Below are 17,682 nucleotides of genomic sequence, written 5' to 3'. Positions count from 1 at the left end.
TCCACGATGCAGGATGCGAGAGGCAAGGCACTGCACTTGAGTGATCCCTCAACGGACCTCAAGGAAAGCATGTCCTATTGCATGCGGGTTTGACGTCCACGCCCCGCCCTACGAAAAAAGGCGTCGGCTGATATGGGATCAGGTCTGGGGAAGGCGCCTCCTTAGGACTGAACCATACATTGCAGCCACTTCTGCACAGTGGGATAGGACCTCTACTTTCGCCTGCATTGTTATATAAAATAGAAGGGGGAACTGTGGTAAGCCATTCTTATAGACCGTGGCCGCCATTAGAAGATGGCGCCGGCTTCCACTGTGGCCTGTGATAAACAACTCCTTTTATGGAGAGTTGGCGCGCAATCCCTTATCACCCTATGAGAGAGATCCACGTGGCGGCTTGGGATTGGGACGCGGGGGGCTTTATTAAGCTGTGCTTGGGTGTGTTCGGGCGGCGGGGCGCTAGAAGATGATACATGACTCAAGGCCTGAATAAACTGTTGAAAGAAGAATCCTGTGTCGTGTTTCCCTTGCCGGCAAGGGGTCGCGACAAGTCCAAAACAATGGCCCTCTGTAACTTTTTAAGACACTTAATTCCTAACACGTTGGAACTGTGCAGAAGGTTCATTTAGTGGACTTGCTCATCTTGGGTGGTAGGTTAGCCGTGATACATGCTAACCCATGTGGCAAGCTAATCTCCCTGGACAATGAGATTCACTTCCACAGTTTGTTATGCTCCCTCATCATTCACCCAACAAACAGTTATTAATTGGCATTTTCAAGTTACTCAACATCCAAACTATGCCCTGAAATGTATGCAGTAATGTCACGTTTTTCTAGTAGCTGTACAAACCTAGAGTTGGGGTCAACAAATCCAGGGAAACATTATGGTGATCCATAAAGCTTAGCACTTCTTTCCCTCCTCATGTAATCAGGGAAATGGTATGTTTCTCAACCTACAGAGGTATTAGAAGAGGTCTTGTTATACGATAATGGACAAATTTAGCGCATTATTCCCACATACATCTGCCTTTTGCATAAAAATTAATAATCAACTTCCATACCATCTTGGGACACTTGTTTAGAAGATACGAAGGCTAAACTCTTGATGTCTAAACCCTGGCCAGGAAGTAACTTTAGAACTTGTTTCTTGCATATTAGCAAACAAATATTTGAACAGGCTAAATAAAAGGTCAGTGGCTATTTTGAGTAGCTATACTCTTCTTATTTATTCAGTGCTAGGAATTTAACCCAAGACCTCAAATACACTACACGCACTCTACCACTGAGCTACACCCTACCCTGAGTGTGAATATTCTAGATTTGTAGCCACAATAAAACTTCACAAACTTAACCATAAAATTTGCTCTGACCAGCAATCTAGCCAGCTTTATTACCAGAATGTCAGCCCTTGACTTCTATTTCTTAGGCACACTCTGGGAGCTGTTGCGACACCTGCTGGAACTGTGTAGCCAGTTACATAAAGAGGGATTGACATTGTTACTTTAGCTTTTGGCAAATCCAAAAGGAGAAAAAGTAAAACTGGTCTAGAGAGGAGAGACTAGAACACATATTACAATCTGATAATCCCTGAGCACTGTCTCTTGGGGGAGCCTGGGAAGAGGACTGACAATCCTAGAGATTGAACAGAACCCAAACAATCCTACTTGCAGCTTGCCAGCCACATTTTAGCAGTTGGTTAGAAACAGCTATCCTCATTTTCCTAACTACTCTCCTATTTCTCACTACATAGTTGGTTCAAATGGTGCAGAATGGCTTGCCCAAGTTTAAATAGCTGGTTGACACAGAGCTGACATTAGAATGCAAGTCCTCTGATTTTTCAATCTGGTGTGTGGCCAGAGTAGCACCTGCTCCCTTTGGCATTTCTTCTGCTTTTTTTGTTTGTTTGTTTTTGTTTCATGGTACTGGAGATTGAACCCAGGGCCTTGTACATGTCAGGCAAATGCTATACTACTAAACTACATCCCCAGCAATTTTTATCTTATTTTGAGTCAGGGTCTTAGTAAGTTTCCCAGCTGGCCTTAGACAGCAGTCCACAACTCTTGGAAGATGGGGCCTGCCAGAGGAGTACAGACTTACCTCAAAAGAATAATCACATTAAAATGAGGATACCTGATTTCACATAGGATTTGAGTGCTACTCTTAGAGTCAGGAGGGCATTTGGAAATCAAAATAATGGACTTGAGGGAATATTTTAATGTCATGTAGGAATAATGAAACAAACTGTGAAATCTGGATTGTTAAAATTCTTGAGACTTAGCCATCTCTGAAAAAAAAAAGGGGGGTGGTGGTTATTGAGATATTGTAGATGCTAGCCAGAAAAGGATCAGGTCCTAGAACAAGTTTCCACAATTACCAGCACTAGGACTAGGTACTAGTTGGGAGAATGTCCCTGGACCTCCAGTTAAGAGTATTTTAATAAACTTTGGGAAGGAAGGCAATGTTTACATTGAATGTTCATTGGGCTATAGATAGGAGGGGTGAAATAACACAAAGCAGGGAAAGTTTTGGGGTAGGAGAGAGGTACTTGATGGAGAAGTACTTACTGCTTTGGATTGCGTGGGATTAACAGTCCAGAAAGCTCATATGCAAAGGGGTAAGGGGTTCCTGGTGGTCTGCCGTGAAGGCATTTAAGTCCTAAACAGTCTTTTTATTGGTTTTATCTATAACTGTTAACTGATCAACTAATTTTCCTAAGTTTTTCCTCTCTCCATCCTTTCATTCTCTGACTCTCATAATTATAAGGGTGGTAGTGTTGTCTTTCAGTGCTGTAGATGGAACCCAGGGCTTCATGCATGCCAGGTAAGCTCTCCACCACTGAGCTATATGGATCCTTGCAATTAAATTTATGACATCTTAGACTTTTTTTAAAAAAAATCAGGTCTTAGGAGACATCTGGAATACTTGTTTATCATGTTGGAATAATTCAAGATATGGGTGGAGACAATATAGTATATACTAAAATATGGTTATTTAAACATGCACTATGGAGTTCAACAGACCTGTGTTTAAGTCCTCCTCTGTCACTGATTAGCACTGTGACTAAGGCTACAAAAGAAAACATGATTAGGGGCTGGGGTGTAGCTCAGTGATAGAGTGCATGCTTAGCATATACATGCTCCTGAATTCAACCTCCAGCATTGCATATGGAAAAGAAAAGACGGTCAATAATCTCATAAACCCTCTCAGTGGGACTAGAGGCTGATTTTTTTGGCGGAGGTGGGGGACAGATTCTGAGTGCTGGCCTCAAAATTGTGATTCTCCCTGCCTCAGCCTCCTGAGTCACTGGAATTACAAGTGTGCACCACCATGCCCCACTGGAGGCTGGTGCTTGAGTCTGCAGTACACAGAGCATGCTCATGTGGCAAAGGTGCAAGGGAGGCTCTATTGTCACTGGGTCCTTCTTTTAAAGTCTCACCGGGTATATAATTCGCACAATAATACTTGCCCCAGCGTATCCTAATAAATGAAACAAACTGTTGGAAAGAAGAACCCACTACCTCTTGCTCTGCTTGAGCTCCTTTGAAATTTACAGCTACTATGTATTATAGAAATTGGATGTTAGATTCCTCAAGACCATACCTCTATGCCTCCAGTACCACTTATACTGGCTACTTGCTTCTATTTGTAGAGTCCAAGTATGAATTTCATGAATAAAGCCTGCTGCTCAGTGGAGATGGATCTGCATTAGAGAAATGGCAGAACAGAGAAAGCAGGCTCTCAATTCCTTTCACCAGAGTTTAAATACCTACTCAACATTTACAGACTCTGAGGCTTCATGTGAGCTACTTAAGTCCTCTGAGCCTCAGTCATCTCAACTGTAAAATGGGGATAATAATAACATCCCTTTATGGGATATGTCTGCATTGGTTATAAGTGGTGGGAAAGTAGCTCAGAGGCAGAGCACTTGCCCTACATGCCTAAGGTCCTGAGTTTGAGCCCAGAACAACAAAAAGAAGAAAACTCAGACAAGAATGATTTAATCACTGCAAAATCTTTACTTAAGCCTCTGTTTAGGTACAAATCACAAAGAAAATGTTTACAGACGTTCACCCAACTCTTACTGTTTCTCATCCCCTCCAATTTCCTGCTTCCTTTTCTTCTTTAATTTCTTTTTTCTTTTATATATCCCACTTATCCTTTCTCATTTTCAACTATATTCCTTGTCTATCTTGTGTGTGTGTGTGTGTGTGTGTATGTGCGTGCGCGTGCACAGTACTGGGGATTGAATTGAGAGGTGCTTTACCACTGAGCTATATCCTCAGTCCTTTCTGAATTTTAATCTATTATCACTTTCATTATTATTTTGGAACCCCAGGGGCACTTAATCACTAAGTCACATTTCCAGCCTTTTTTATTTTTTATTTTGAGACAGGGTCTTGCTAAGTTGCTTAGGGCCTTGCTAAATTGCTGGGGCTGGTCTGGAGCTTAAAATCCTCCTGCCTCAGCCTCCTGAGTTGTTAGGATTACAGGTGTGTGCAACCGCACCTGGCTTGACTATCTTAAACAGAGACATAGGGGAAAAAAAACCTTAGTAAAATAATGAAATCACAAAAATATATAAACACAGGTTAAGAACTTCTAGGGACAGAATGAAGAAAGGTACAAAGGAGACTCCATTATCACCTTTAGGAGTATGAAAATCTTAAACAATGATAATATAAAACTGACCTATGGCAAAGAACTCATTTTTCTTTGCCCTGAGCAGCCCAGGGGGCAGAAATAAAAACACCAGAGAGGAAAGATTTAGGGGAACTGTGTGGGGAATGAATATACAATTAAGTGAAAGGAATTGTCTTCAAAAAGGCTCCAAAGAAGAGGGCGCTAGAAACAACAGTAGAGTTCTCTAAAGAATCTCTGGAATACCCACTTGTCCTTTGCTGAGAAGAAACAAGGCACAGAAGATCCTCCTTTCTTCATTTTTTTCTATCTAAGATGCATTCCACCTTCTCTGACAAGTTTCTGTATTTTTTTATTATTTTATGCTATTTCTTCACAGTGCTGGGGATCAAACCTAGGACCCTGTGCATGCTAGGCAAGCACTCTACCCCTGAGCTACATCCCCATCCTCAAATGGTAAGTTTCTAGACAGCCTTCAAGATTCAGGTTGGCCGGGCACAATGGCACACACCTGTAATCCCAGCCACTCTAATGACTCAGGAGGCTGAGGAGGATTGTAAATTTGAGGCCAGCCTTGGCAACTTAGCAAGTCCCTAAGCAAATTAGCAAGAGCCTGTCTCAAAGTAAAAAATAAAATAAAATAAAAAGGGCTGTGGGGTTGAAGCTTAATGGTAAAGCACCCCTAGGTTCAGTTCCTACTGCCAAAAAACAAAAATTCTAGTTCAGACTATACCTATTTGATGATGCCTTCCTCAATGGAAGCTTCCCTGAACAGAGTTCTCACTTCACGATCTGGACTCTCATAGGGCTTTGCTCAGAGTTCTACATCCACCATGACACCCGTGTTGCTTTACAAGTCTGTCCTCTGATCAGGAGCTCTCTGTGTTATGTATCCTTGGTGTTTCACACAGTGCCTGGCATATAACAGGCAATTACTAACTATGTGAGGGAGAAAAAAAAAAAGAGGCAAAAAACCAAACAAGTCCACAAGAAAGAGAAGGCTGGAGGGAGAGAGAAAACATCTGACCCAACCTTGCCTGAAATAAACTTAAAACAACTCTGGGGACAGAGACTGACAAGGAGAAAGGGCTTTTCCGTCTTCTCTGCCTTTTGCTCTTCTTTCAGCTGTTCCCTTTCACACTACAACTATCCCATTTGTGCTTCTGGCCCCTCAGTTTACCCAAAGGGAAGGAAAGAGGCCAGATAGGTCTCTAAATTCTTTAATCCCATCCCTTCAGACCACATTTCTTTTCCACTGTAGGCATCTCCTCCTGGGCCTCTTTATCTCCCCATAACACACACAATACGCTCACCTCATTGCCCTGGAGAGGTCATCAGGCATCTGGGTCACCTATGCTGTCCAGGTTCTGATGGGAGCTTCTGTCTCTCATGGAAACCAAAAGACTCTCATGGAAAGCCTAGTCTCTAGGCTGGAAACACTAGACTCAGCCTACAAAAATTGCCTAAGAAAGAATATTATGAAGAGGCATCCCAGGAATGGCAGTAGAAAGGAGCAAGTGCTAGGAAAAAGGAGAGCTGAACAGTTCCTCTCACACGCCTAAGCTCATGGATGGCCTTTCCCCATTTTCTCCTCAATCCATGGATTAGAATTTCTTTTCTAACTATCCTTCATGTATGTCTCCTATGCTTTGCTACTGGAGCTTTTGTTTTGTTTTGGTTTGGTTTTGCTTTATTTTGAGACAGAGTCTTGTTAAGTTGCATAGACTGGCCTCAAACTTACAGTTTTCCTGCCTCAGCCTCCCGAGTAGCTGGGATTACAGGTATGTGCCAATGCATCAGGCTTTGATCTTTTCTTTTTTCTTTGGTGCTGGGGATGGAACCCAAGGCTTCATGAATGATATACCATTGAGCTACACCCGCAGTGTCTACTGAAGCTTCTTAACTCTTCCCAACCAGATGCACTTCCCCTACCAAGAATCCCTAAGCCTTGTGGAATTACTCCTGGGTTGCCTATTTTACCCAACTATTCAGCTGCCTGGGTTTCCCCAACACCCTTTCCTCAGTGGAGATCATATGTACAAAAGCAGTTTATGAGCTGTAAAATACTGAATGAGAATAAAATACTATCAAGAAGCCTTCTCTGTCTCTCCTCATAATCTCTGTCCTTTCCTTAAGATATTCCTTATCCCTTCCTCCCCTGATACACTGCTGCTCCCTCTTCACCCAGCAGGTTTGGTTTGGTGCAGGGTGGGAACCAATGCTATGTGCTGTACCGTGGGGAGTGTCAGGATGCAAGCAGGCATCTCAGCCCGAGGCCTTGGCAGAGTTCCCAGGCACAGCCATCGGCCCAGGCCAGGACAATAAGCATGGATAAGGTGGGAAAGGGCATAGGTACGGTGGCTGTAGCCTCCTAATACCAGTAGCTCCCCCTGGAGCACAGCACCTGCAGCACCCACATGGGGGGAAGGCAGGGGTGCCAGGCGAGTCCAGCTATCAGTCCTTGGCTCATAAGCCTCAAAGCTCAGCAAGTCCCCAGTCTCACCCAGTCCACCTGCCACATATAGTCGTCCTCCCAGAGCAGCCATGACATGGCCAGCCCGAGGTATGCCCATTGGGCTCAAAAATGTCCCTGGTTTCTCAAGTTTGGGGTCGTAGTGCAGCAATGAGCCCAGGTATTGACCAGTCCCATTACAGCCACCACTCACATACAACCGGCCCTCCAAGATGGCAGCTGCATGGGCAAAGCAGGGTGCCGGAAGTGCAGGTGCTGGCCTAAGGGAGAACAGGATATAAGATCAGGCAACCAGCATCTTCAACTCTGCTTCTATTCCAAGTCTAATTTCTCCCTGATGGCCCCCTGTCTGCTTACCTCCAGATATTGAGTTCAGGGTTATATGTTTCCACAGAGTTGAGAGCAACATCATTGTATCGTCCACCCAGGGCATAAAGTTGTCCATCCAATGCCATCAGGGGGAAAAAACTCCGAGCCTGGCATAAAGGTGCCACCTCCTCCCAGTCCTCTTGACTGGGGTCCCACCTGGGCACAGTGGGACAAGAGATGGAAAGAATGACTCTGGGAGCCTATAGTTAGTTGCATCATCAATTTCTCTCACCTGCCCACCTTGGGGCCTGCCACACCCTGCCCATTCTTAGAGGACCATACCTGAGAGTTGAAGCCAGAGTGTTGGAGTGGCTGTAGAAATCCTGTCCCCCACACACATAGAGTTCACTTCCTGCCAAGCTTGCAGCCCCATGCCGGAAACGACCTGGGGCAGGCAGGGCAGGCAGCCGCCCCCACTCCACAGTTCGTACCAGTCCCATGCCACAGTGGAAGGCCCGGGCCCACCACACTTTTCGAGATGGCTGTCTTCGGGCCATATCAGGTCTGAGCTCGTCCCCACCAATCACCACCAGTGCCCTGTCAGGTTCCCTCCGCCTCTCTTGACCTGGAACCTCAGACTCCACCATCAGCTGGTGTAGCAGGTCTGGGGGCAGGGTTGGGGGTAGCCCAGCTGCCCGCACCTTCCTCAGCTCTCTGGTAGACATGCGGCCAAAGCGGACACATCGCAGCAGGGCCCTGGCCTCTGACTCCTGGGTCTCAGGGTTGGCAGCTAGCCAACACCGTGCAGCCACAAAGGCCTCAAACTCTTCTTGGACATGGAGCTCATCACTATCCAGGAGCTCAGCCAGGAAGGCAGCTGGCAAAGAAGGGAAAGCAGGGCACAAAGCCACAGCAGGCAGGTGAGTGAGGAGGTAGTGTCGGGCTTTGCTCCAGAGCCTCTCCAACCCAGGGGCTTCAGCCATGGGGAACAGGGCCAGGCATCGGGCAGGGCTGAGGTCTCGTGCCAAGGCTCTCTGACATAAAGCCAGGCAGGAAGAGCTTTGGTATTGCAGAGCAGCCTGGGCAGCTCTCAGCAGTCCTAGCCATCTTGCTCGAACAATTCCAGAGTAGGCAAAAGAGACAAGGAGTCGCAGGTCCTGGCTAGAGATGGTATGCAGAGACACCTCTGTGCCCTGGGATTCCCTCATCCCACTCAGGAGCATAGCCCCAAAGAACTCACTGCCACAGGCCAGGGCTGCTCGGTGCACTGCAGGAGAGAAGAAGCAGAGGAAGACCCAGAGTGTTACAAAGCACAATCCTGAGTTGACAACCCCAAAGTGGGCCAACCACCCAAGGCCACAGGCCAAATTATGGTGTGCACTGGAATACCACAGAAGGCCTGTTAAAATGCAGCTTTCAGTGCCCAACCCCAGGGATACTGATTTAGCAGATCTGGTCAGATTTATTAGGAAAGCAGATATGCTTTCAAGGGAGAATGCAGGATATCTTGGGGAGACACATCTTTTGGAGTAAAGTAAGAAATACATATTCAAGGGAGGATGCAGGTCATCTCCAGAGGGAGAGACAGCCAAGAATTTGAATTTTAACATTTTAAGCCTGGTACAATGGCACATGCCTATCATCCTAGCCACCCAGAAAGCTGGGACAGGAAAATGACAAGTTTGTGGCCAGCCTCAGCAACTTATCAAGACCCTGTCTCAAAATAAAAAATTAAAAAGGTTTGAGGATATAACTCAGTGATAAAGCACGCCTAGGTTCAATCCCGAGTACAAAAAAAAAAAAAAAAACAACCCACAAAATATTTTTGAGCACCCTGAATGAGTCTCATATTTAGTGTGGCTTCAAGATGCTTTAGTTTTTTGGTTCCAGGTGAGTTAGAAAACAAATCCTGATGGATCAAGTTATGAAGACAACGTCATAGACAGTATTTTCTATAAGGGGGCACAAAATAAACTGAACAGACCAACGTGCAACTTATATAAGTCTCTCTATATTCACAGAATAAAGTTCTTTTCTTTACAACTGCAAGAGCCAGTGCCATAATTCATTCTGTTAGATTTTCCTGGAAAAGTGGTACAACTCAAGAATGGCTATAACCCAACCCCATCTGATTGCCATCTCCTCTTGCCTAAGATTTAATGCTTAAGATTTCCCATGGGTCCCAACTTTCCTCTGTACTTCCCTCTGCTCATCTTGATATAGTCCATGAAATCACAAAATTTGGAACATCAGTGTTCAAAATCATCAAATTCATTTACATGTTTTAAGAAAAGGAAACTGAATCTTACAGAAAGGATGTGATTTATTTTCTATTTCCATCCAGTGGCTGTCTGGGCAGATCATTACCATCCATTGTCATTGACATTAACCTGCAACAAACAATCTTGTGTACCAGTATTTTGGTTATCTGCATGGCCTTCATGACTATGAAACTGTCCTATTAACAAACATTGTCAAATATTTAACCTAAATCTCATTAAGCCTTTAAATCTAAAGTCAAGTTTGTAAGAAATTAAAAAACTAAAGAAACTAACAAAATAAAGCCATAAGGGAAAATCAGGAAATAGAACATTTTATAGGATAACTAATCTTGTTTCTTCAATATACTAAGTCATAAAAATGTGGAGAGAACACTCAGCTAAATTAAATGAAATTTAAGAGACATATGACTAAATACTGTATAGCCCTTTATTGGTTCTTGGGTTGAATAAACTAGCACATTTTTAGCATCTGGGAATATATAAATGTGGACTAAGTGATTTTTAAAAAATATTTATTTTTTAGTTGTAGTTGGACACAATACCTTTACTTGTTTTTATGTGGTGCTGAGGATCGAACCCCGGGCCTCAGGCTTGCTAGGCGAGTGTGCTACCACTGAGCCACAACGCCAGCCCCTAGGTGATATTATATTAAAGAATTATTGTTAATTTTATTGGGCATGATAAAGATATTGTAGATATATGAAAAGCAGTTTTGTTTTTTGTGGTGCTAGGGATTGAACTCAGTATGTAGTACATGCTAAGCATATGCTCTACCAGTGAGCCACATCCCAGCCCAAATGTCCTTCTTTTTTTTCATCTAACCATTTATGAGAAACATGTCATAAACTTCCTTTAAACTTTAGAAAAAAATAGAGATGAAATGAGTAATAAGATGTTATTTGTTAAGTCTGCATGAAAAGTATTTGACTTTTCATCTTAATATTCTCTTTACTTTTCTATATGCTTGAGATGCTTCATAATAAAAGGGGGGAAATGCTGCTAGAAGTCCTCTCTGACAAGTCACAGAGGAGCCAAACTCTTAGTGAGGTTTATTAACTCCATGCTGTTTTGGCCCAATATGATGTATGTGCCTCTCTCAAATGGTAACTGATGTTGATATGGCTTTCCATTGTCTTTTTAAGCAGTAGGTAGTGGCCTAGCACTTCCCAAGAACGTCAGTGATAGTTTTCCATTATATATTGTCAGAGAATATCTACATTCTAAGCCACTCAGCTTCCATATCATCAATCAACCTGTAGCTCAGATCCAACTATGAAAGGGCTTACAACCACTTGTTCTTGTCACTGCCTCCTAACACTTTAAGTGAGGGGTTCCTAGACGGTGGTAGGGATATATTTAAATTTCAAGCCCCAGTGAAATTTTTTTTTTTATGAAATTTTAAAGTCCCCTTCCATCAAGTGCTATCAGAAATGATAAAAAAAGCTTTTGGGATAGTTTTCCTTCTGGGAGTTCCAGAAACACTCTGGTCCCCAGTCATTCCTGTACCGAGCAGTAACTATATGACTTTGGACATGTTTTGGGGTCTGGTTTCTTTGTCAGTAAACTATAAGAGCTGAACTAGATAATTTCTAAACTAATTCCTTGTAACTTTGAACTTTTAAGTGTCACATCCATTTTCCAAGTCGTATGTATCTTGGTATAACTGCAGAGGAAGTAATGCAAGGCCTAGTGGAAGCTGACTGAACTAATAAGAGTGAGCTTGTATTCGTGTTTTCATCAGCTAAGAACTCTTGAGTTTAATGTTCCTTATCTGCACCTAGGGGCAATGGTTTCTATCTCACTAGTTTTCAGTGAGAATTGAGAGAGATGTCATGTGTAAAAATTCCTGGTACCCTGTACTTCACTAAGTATTAGAAGAATCTGAATAATACTCAATTTATTCAACCCTACTTTACTTAGCTTTCCTAGTGACTAAAGTCAAAGTGCCATGGCCTGCTAGCCTTAAGATTCTGGAAAAAAAAACAGTACCAGACCTTGCTCATTAGCTGCAGAACCCTTAAGATCTGCCATGTTGTCAAGCACACTGTTGACACACTGTTTTCCACCCAATACCTCTGCCTTTTCCTGTGTACTACAGAAGATGCCAAGAAGGGCCTCTAGTTAATCTGTTTGAGTCAGTCACTTTCTGCTTGTTCTACTGCCACGGATTGTACCCTTAAATCCAGCCAGCTGGCTGAAAATTCCTTGTTAGTGAGCAGGAAAAATCCCAGAGCCTGAAGGGTCATTTTAAATCTATCCGGACGCCTTGGCAAAACAACTAAACTGCGCACGCGCAGTTCTCGGTGACTGGCTGAGCGCCAGACGTCACCCTGGAGAAATTCTGACAGCAGTACCAAAATCGCTGTGGTGGAGTTCAAACCACCTGCTGCTTGCACACCATTTCTGTAGCATCTGCACCTGCAGCCATGTAATGCCCCACAGGCCCTCACCCCGCAACCTGTAGCCGTCTGCCTCCAGCTCCAGGTCACACCCGACGCCCTCTCGGTACAGAAGCTCTATGCTGCGCAGATTCTCCCTCAGCTCCTCTGCCTGGCTGAGCTTCTTTTCTTCTTCCCCGGCGTTTCCTGGTCCCTCGCATCTCCGCTGTGCCGCGGCCTTTACCCGGGGCGCCCCCAAAGCATCGGCCGCAGCCAGCACATCCTCCAATGAGGCGGGGCCCAGCACCCCCTCATAGGCAAAGGTCAGCACGGCCTCCCAGCCCCCCGGGGCCACATCCAGGCTGAAGCCAAGCCGCGGCGCTCCGCCGCTCAGCAGCCTGTCTCGGAAGAGGCTGCTGACTGCGGCCAAGATCACCCGGTGCACACCATACACCCGCCCCCTGACTGTCACCTCCTCGTCTAACAAGAGCCTGTGTTCCCGCAGCCTCTGGGCTTCTGCGAAGAACTGGCTCGGATGCTCCTCACTACACAGTCCCTCCAGCTTGGCTGTGTCTCCATCGTCCTCATCCTCTTCCTCTTCCTCTAGGAACAAAGCAGGGGAAGGAAGGTTCCCTGGGACCAGGGATCTGGGGCCATGCTCTTGCAGAGGAAAGGACAGTAAATCAGGATCCTCATCTGGGGAAGAAGGCCAGGAGTTTCTTTCAGCGGGCAAAGGGTGTCCAAAACCGTCCTTCTGGAGGGGAAGAGAGACGGGCTGCAGGTCCGAGGGATGATGTGCTGTGTCCAAGAGGCTCATGGCCTAGGTCTGCTGGATTGCTGCAGGTGAGCAGACAAGAGAGAAGGTCATCTTAGCTGTATCCAGAGAGACCAGAGGTACCATGTCTTCACCTCATGGAACTGTCAGTCCCTCCCCTGTTCCAATCTCCCACCCCCACCCTAAGGTGACACTCAAGTCTAGAGTAGTGGGCTAACCACTGCCAAGCATGGGGTTTACCCAGTGTAAGGAGCATGCAAGAAATGTAAAGATCCAAGACCAGGGACCCAACCCCTCCTATCTTGCCCCCGTTCTTTTAGTTCCCATTAGGAGACACCAGCCTTCTATTTGCTCTCTCACTTGAGCACTCTCTCTACTTGGGACTGCTGTGTGCACAGGGAACTCACCCGTGTCCCAGTCAGTAGCCCCACCTGGCTAATTATAGCTGGTACAAGAGGGCTAAAGGCTGGGCTCCCAGTGCCCAAACTCTGACACCCAATCTCCTGGGTTCTGTCCTGAGATGACTCCCCTACCCTTCCACCTGTAAGTCACTAGGAGGTGCTGAGTGAGGGGAATTTGGAGGCCAAGGAGCATGTGGGCATCTGGTAAAGTGAGCCAGGCCAGAGGGTTGTGGCCACCCAGTGGGCTGTAGAGTAGGAGGCTGAAGAGTCTGGACTACACTGAGTTGGACAAGAAGAGTGATTTAAGTTAGTCCTGGGCTTTGACTTATGACTCTTCAGTGCATGATAAACTTGGGACCCTGGAGCAAACAATACTGATATGAAACGCAAACAGCCTGGCCTGGTTTGCACAGGGCAAAGGAGAAAGGGTTAGTGAAGTGATGGGGGTCAGTGTTACATGACTAGGTGCCTCACCTTGGCAGAGCAGAGCTTCTTCTGTATTCCAAGGTGAGATCCCAAAACCTAGCACTGTGTTTTTGGAAGACTCTAACCTGGACCACTGGAATGAGGACAAAACAAGGGGAATGTGTGGGGGACCAGTGTCCTGGGCTGGGTATACACAGGTATTCCCAGTGTTTGAGGAGGCACACCAACAGCTACTCCCTTCTTTCTCATCCTGAGATTGAATGCTTGGTTGAAAATCCTAAAACAGGATAATCACTAGTTATGGGTATCATCCTGGGGAAAGAATTTAGGAAGAGGATTGAAATGTATTTCCCTTCCCCTCTCTAGGGAGTTAGGATGGGCCAAAGGCTGCTAGGGGTGGATGCCCTCATCTATAGAAGGGCTGGCCCAATCTTGATAGGCTGACCAAAGAAGCAGACTTATCAAGGGAAAGAAACGATTCAGGTGAGTGGGCTCTTATGGGGGTGGAATGGGAAGGTGATTTTACCAATACTGCATTCCCTCCAACTTCTGGAGTTGTCTCTGTTTCCCCATTTACAGCCCTCATACCCTGGTAACCATTCCTTGGGTAAGTCTAATCCTCAGGCCACACTCCCCAAAATGGGTTGACTTAGAGAGGCAACTCTTGGTAACTAGGCTAGGGAAAGGGAAGATAATAACCAGTTTCTATACCCTTTTTCCCAGACCAGACATTCCAGACTACCTGTAGCAAAACAATGCAGCCAGCATCTTAAGCCATCATCAGTAAGTGGAGGAAATACATTTCAGAGACATACCTCTAGCTGCCCTCTGGTTGTCATCTGCCTCTAAGGACAGGGACTTTGGATCCAGCTATGAGTGGTATGACAATTCTACAGTCCCAGGATATCTGTGCCACAATCAACAATTCCTGGAGGCTCTGTGTGGCTCCACCATGGTAAGAAAGACCCATGCCCCACAGAGAACTCTCAAAGATAGGAAAAAATCTGCTGTCTGAGCCACCACTCACTTCCATTAAAGCCTGGGACTTCCCTCCTCCCCCAAATCCTTCCTGTCACCATGTTCCTGGTTGCAGAGCTGTCATGGCATTTCAGTCATGTCTGTACAGTCTCAGCCAGAGGACAGCATGACTTCCACCTCTGCAGAGAAGTCCTGTGCCAAGCCACACTCTTGAGAAGATGATCCAGATAATTTCCGGGCCAGGACTGGCAAGACGCCAGAACACTTTGGCTGGGTCATGTTAAGACTAGAGCTCACGATTTCCAAAGTAGGGTATGTAGGTTGATGAGAGACTTTGTTCCAGAGAACGTAGAGGATACTTCTGAGCAATGGAGAAGAGAGCTGGAGAATTAGTGTGCACTGGAATGACCTCCTCCCTCACTTCTTTGCTCCATGGATGTGCTATGTGCTCATCATCTGTGGTGTCATATTCTATCTGCTTTTGCCTTGGATGACTGCTCAGGCAGACACAAGTATGAGCTCAGAGCTCTGGGAAGTAGGAAGGTATTTAGGGAACAAGGCCTGAATGAATGAATTCTCATTCCTACCCAGGGCTCACATGGCTCATCATCCTGTTCTTGGCCTCAGTCACTAAGATTAGCACCTTGCCTATCACAGGCATCTCAGCCAATGGCAAAGTGAAGGCTGGTGAGTCTGTTGTGACTGTTATCTCTCAGAGCCCCCAGTCCTGTTAGGAATCTCTGAGATCACAGACCAGCTCTTCCTTTCTCTTCTCCTAGGTGGCACATATTTCTTCATCTCATATAGCCTGGGTCGGTCCAGAGCCTGGCATTTCCATGGGGATCATTTTTGCTTCTGCCAACACTGTAGCTGTGGCTAGGACACTTTGGGATTTGGGTAATGCTGATTCTTTCCCTCTTTGTACTTCTGTCTCAAGTCTGTTGTATTGGAAGGTCTTACCTTGCACTGTGACTCCAGCTTGGGCAAATCTTTCAAATCACATAAGGGGGCATCAACTCAGCCAATAAACATTCTATGATGTGTGCATTCTGCCTTTCCAGAAACACTGGGTACAGCAGCTAAACATAGATCCAGAAGATAAGCTACTGGTGGTTGGTGTGATGACTGTGACTATTCTTCTGAGAGTGACACTGGTCTGTATGAGTGGGAATCTAAGGCAGGTGCCAGAGAATTGAGGTTGGTGAGGAGGCTGAGGGAATGACAGTGAGAATTGGATGGGGCTACAAGAGGCTAAGGAGCAATGGGGAAATATGTGGGATTGTATGTGGGGGGCAAAAGCAGCTGCAGCTGAATAGGCCAAGTTAAATAAGGAGAAGGAGCTGGTGAAGCAGATTCCCATGGACAGTGACCTGAAATTGGATGGTTTTGCTGGGAGAGACTCTATATCACAGCTCCTCAAGGGGAAAGAAAAGAGGCCTTATTCTGAGGATCTGTTGGGATGAGTGTTGAACAAGAGTGGGGTTGGGGGGAGGACAGTAGATAAGAAATATTATTTACTATTCCTGGATGTTTACAATTTTAAGATCCACCCCTCTGGCGTGGGGAGGGATAACTTGCAGTTTGAGGAAAAAAAATAAAAGGATGGCCATTTTGCCAGGACTCCTCTCTGGGAAAAGGTTGGTGGGAAGGGGAACTATAGAGTTGAGAGGAGCATTAAGCTAGGATGAGGAAAGTGAGGAGGGGGAGGAGATATCCCTCCCCTTCCATTCACATTTTTGCCTTTCTTTTGTCAGGTCCAAATTATTTTCTTCTTCCTGATTCTCTTCTCATTCCTGGGGACACTCCTCTCCTGAGACCTCAGTCAATAAGCCTCTAGCTTCTTTGGGTAGAAGGGTGAGACAGTAGGAAGGTGGCTGAGAAATTAAAGGGAATGAATGCCTCAGAAAGTCACCTCCCCTTGGATCCCAGAAAAGTCTCAGAAAAGACCCTTGAATTCCAATTATCTTTGTCACTTGCAAATTGATCATCAGACCAGTCAGAGTCATCTAAGTCCTTGGATGAGTTAGGAGGCAAAATTCCCTCCTTTCTAGCCTAACAAGTCACTGACTCACTGGGAAGGGGGTAATGAGGATCCTAGCTGAGTGAAGGGAGGTCAGTGACTCTCCTTGCTGTTCTTTCAAATAGGAAATATTTTCTTAGCAAATGTGGTCCCATAATGGCATGGTCCAGAGGGCAGTTTGAGGGGCACTTTGTCTATATTCTTCCCTTTAGCTCCTGGAGTCCTGGATGGGGCCAGTCCTCTGGGAACCTCAAGGTAAGAGGCTATCCAGGATAGGGGTGCATTCCTTCTCATCCTTCTCTCCACGAATGGTCCAACTTTTGTTCTTAATACCCTGCTATGATTATTCCCAAGGGAGCATAGTGTGAACCATACTCTTCAATTTGGGCATTTGGCACCATCAAGAAAGCCTTCTACCTGCCTTCTGTGCAGAATGACCTAGAGCCCTGGTTTCTACCTCCCCAGAGGATTAGGGTATAAGTGATTATGCACTCATCACTCACATTAAAAGTAGTATACAGCTGGGCATGTTGGCACAGTCTGTGATCCCAGAAACTCAGGAGGCTGAAGCAGGAGTATCATAAATTCAAGACCAGTCTTAGCAACTTAGGGAGACCTTTTCTCAAAATTAAAAAAGGGGTGGGGACTGGGAATATAGCTCAGTGGAAGAGCACTCTTGGGCTGTACCCTTACTGGCCCACAAAGAATAGAAAAAAGTGCACAGGCAGTTATCTTGTGGTACCAGCCCTTACCTCTTCTCCCTATGACTCTGTTAGTGAATTGTATGATGTTCTTTGATAATTAAATTTACTCCTGCTACCCCTAGGCATATACTTCTGTTCTCCCTTTTGATACTGGAGGTATCTACCTAACCAGACCTACTGCTTTGGGGTAGAGTTTTCTTCTTATAAAGGAATGTCTAATCTGAATCGCATTTTTCAAGCTTCCATATGATTTGAGATGCTTTAGGAAATAGGACTGACGTGGGTGTGTGGAATAGGAGCT

General features: G+C 45.5%; 1 protein-coding gene and 1 long non-coding RNA gene across 3 annotated transcripts; one reads left to right on the top strand and one right to left on the bottom strand.

Moving 5' to 3' along the window:
- Positions 1 to 4,003: 4,003 nt before the first annotated feature.
- On the bottom strand, positions 4,004 to 13,005 carry Klhl33 (kelch like family member 33). Of its 2 annotated transcripts, none has more exons than XM_015480875.2 (4): positions 12,150 to 13,005; positions 7,760 to 8,684; positions 7,466 to 7,633; positions 4,004 to 7,368 (listed from the first exon to the last, which is right to left on the bottom strand). In XM_015480875.2, exons 1-4 carry the CDS (start codon positions 12,892 to 12,894, stop codon positions 6,816 to 6,818), a joined length of 2,391 nt encoding a protein of 796 aa, XP_015336361.1. In that variant the 5' UTR covers positions 12,895 to 13,005; the 3' UTR covers positions 4,004 to 6,815. The 2 variants fall into 2 exon arrangements, with proteins under 2 accessions (XP_015336361.1, XP_048649022.1); XM_048793065.1 differs by having other exon boundaries at positions 12,158 to 12,277.
- LOC107138268 lies at positions 12,786 to 16,266 on the top strand. Its single transcript, XR_001502987.2, has 2 exons — positions 12,786 to 12,920; positions 14,046 to 16,266. It is a non-coding gene; the product is annotated as an uncharacterized LOC107138268 (long non-coding RNA).
- Positions 16,267 to 17,682: the final 1,416 nt, after the last annotated feature.

Source organism: Marmota marmota, unplaced genomic scaffold (assembly GCF_001458135.2).
Source record: "Marmota marmota marmota unplaced genomic scaffold, marMar, whole genome shotgun sequence".
Lineage (NCBI taxonomy): Eukaryota > Metazoa > Chordata > Mammalia > Rodentia > Sciuridae > Marmota > Marmota marmota.
Note: the sequence above shows the minus strand (reverse complement) of the source record. Positions and strands in the feature narration are given on the sequence as shown.

Coding starts and splice junctions, on each gene's coding strand:
- Klhl33 (XM_015480875.2), bottom strand. CDS start 12,894: ATGAGCCTCTTGGACACAGCACATCATCCCTCGGACCTGCAGCCCGTC. Junction 7,634..7,759: donor ACTCTGGCTTCAACTCTCAG/GTATGGTCCTCT, acceptor CACTGTGCCCAG/GTGGGACCCCAGTCAAGAGG. Junction 7,369..7,465: donor CCTGAACTCAATATCTGGAG/GTAAGCAGACAG, acceptor GTTCTCCCTTAG/GCCAGCACCTGCACTTCCGG.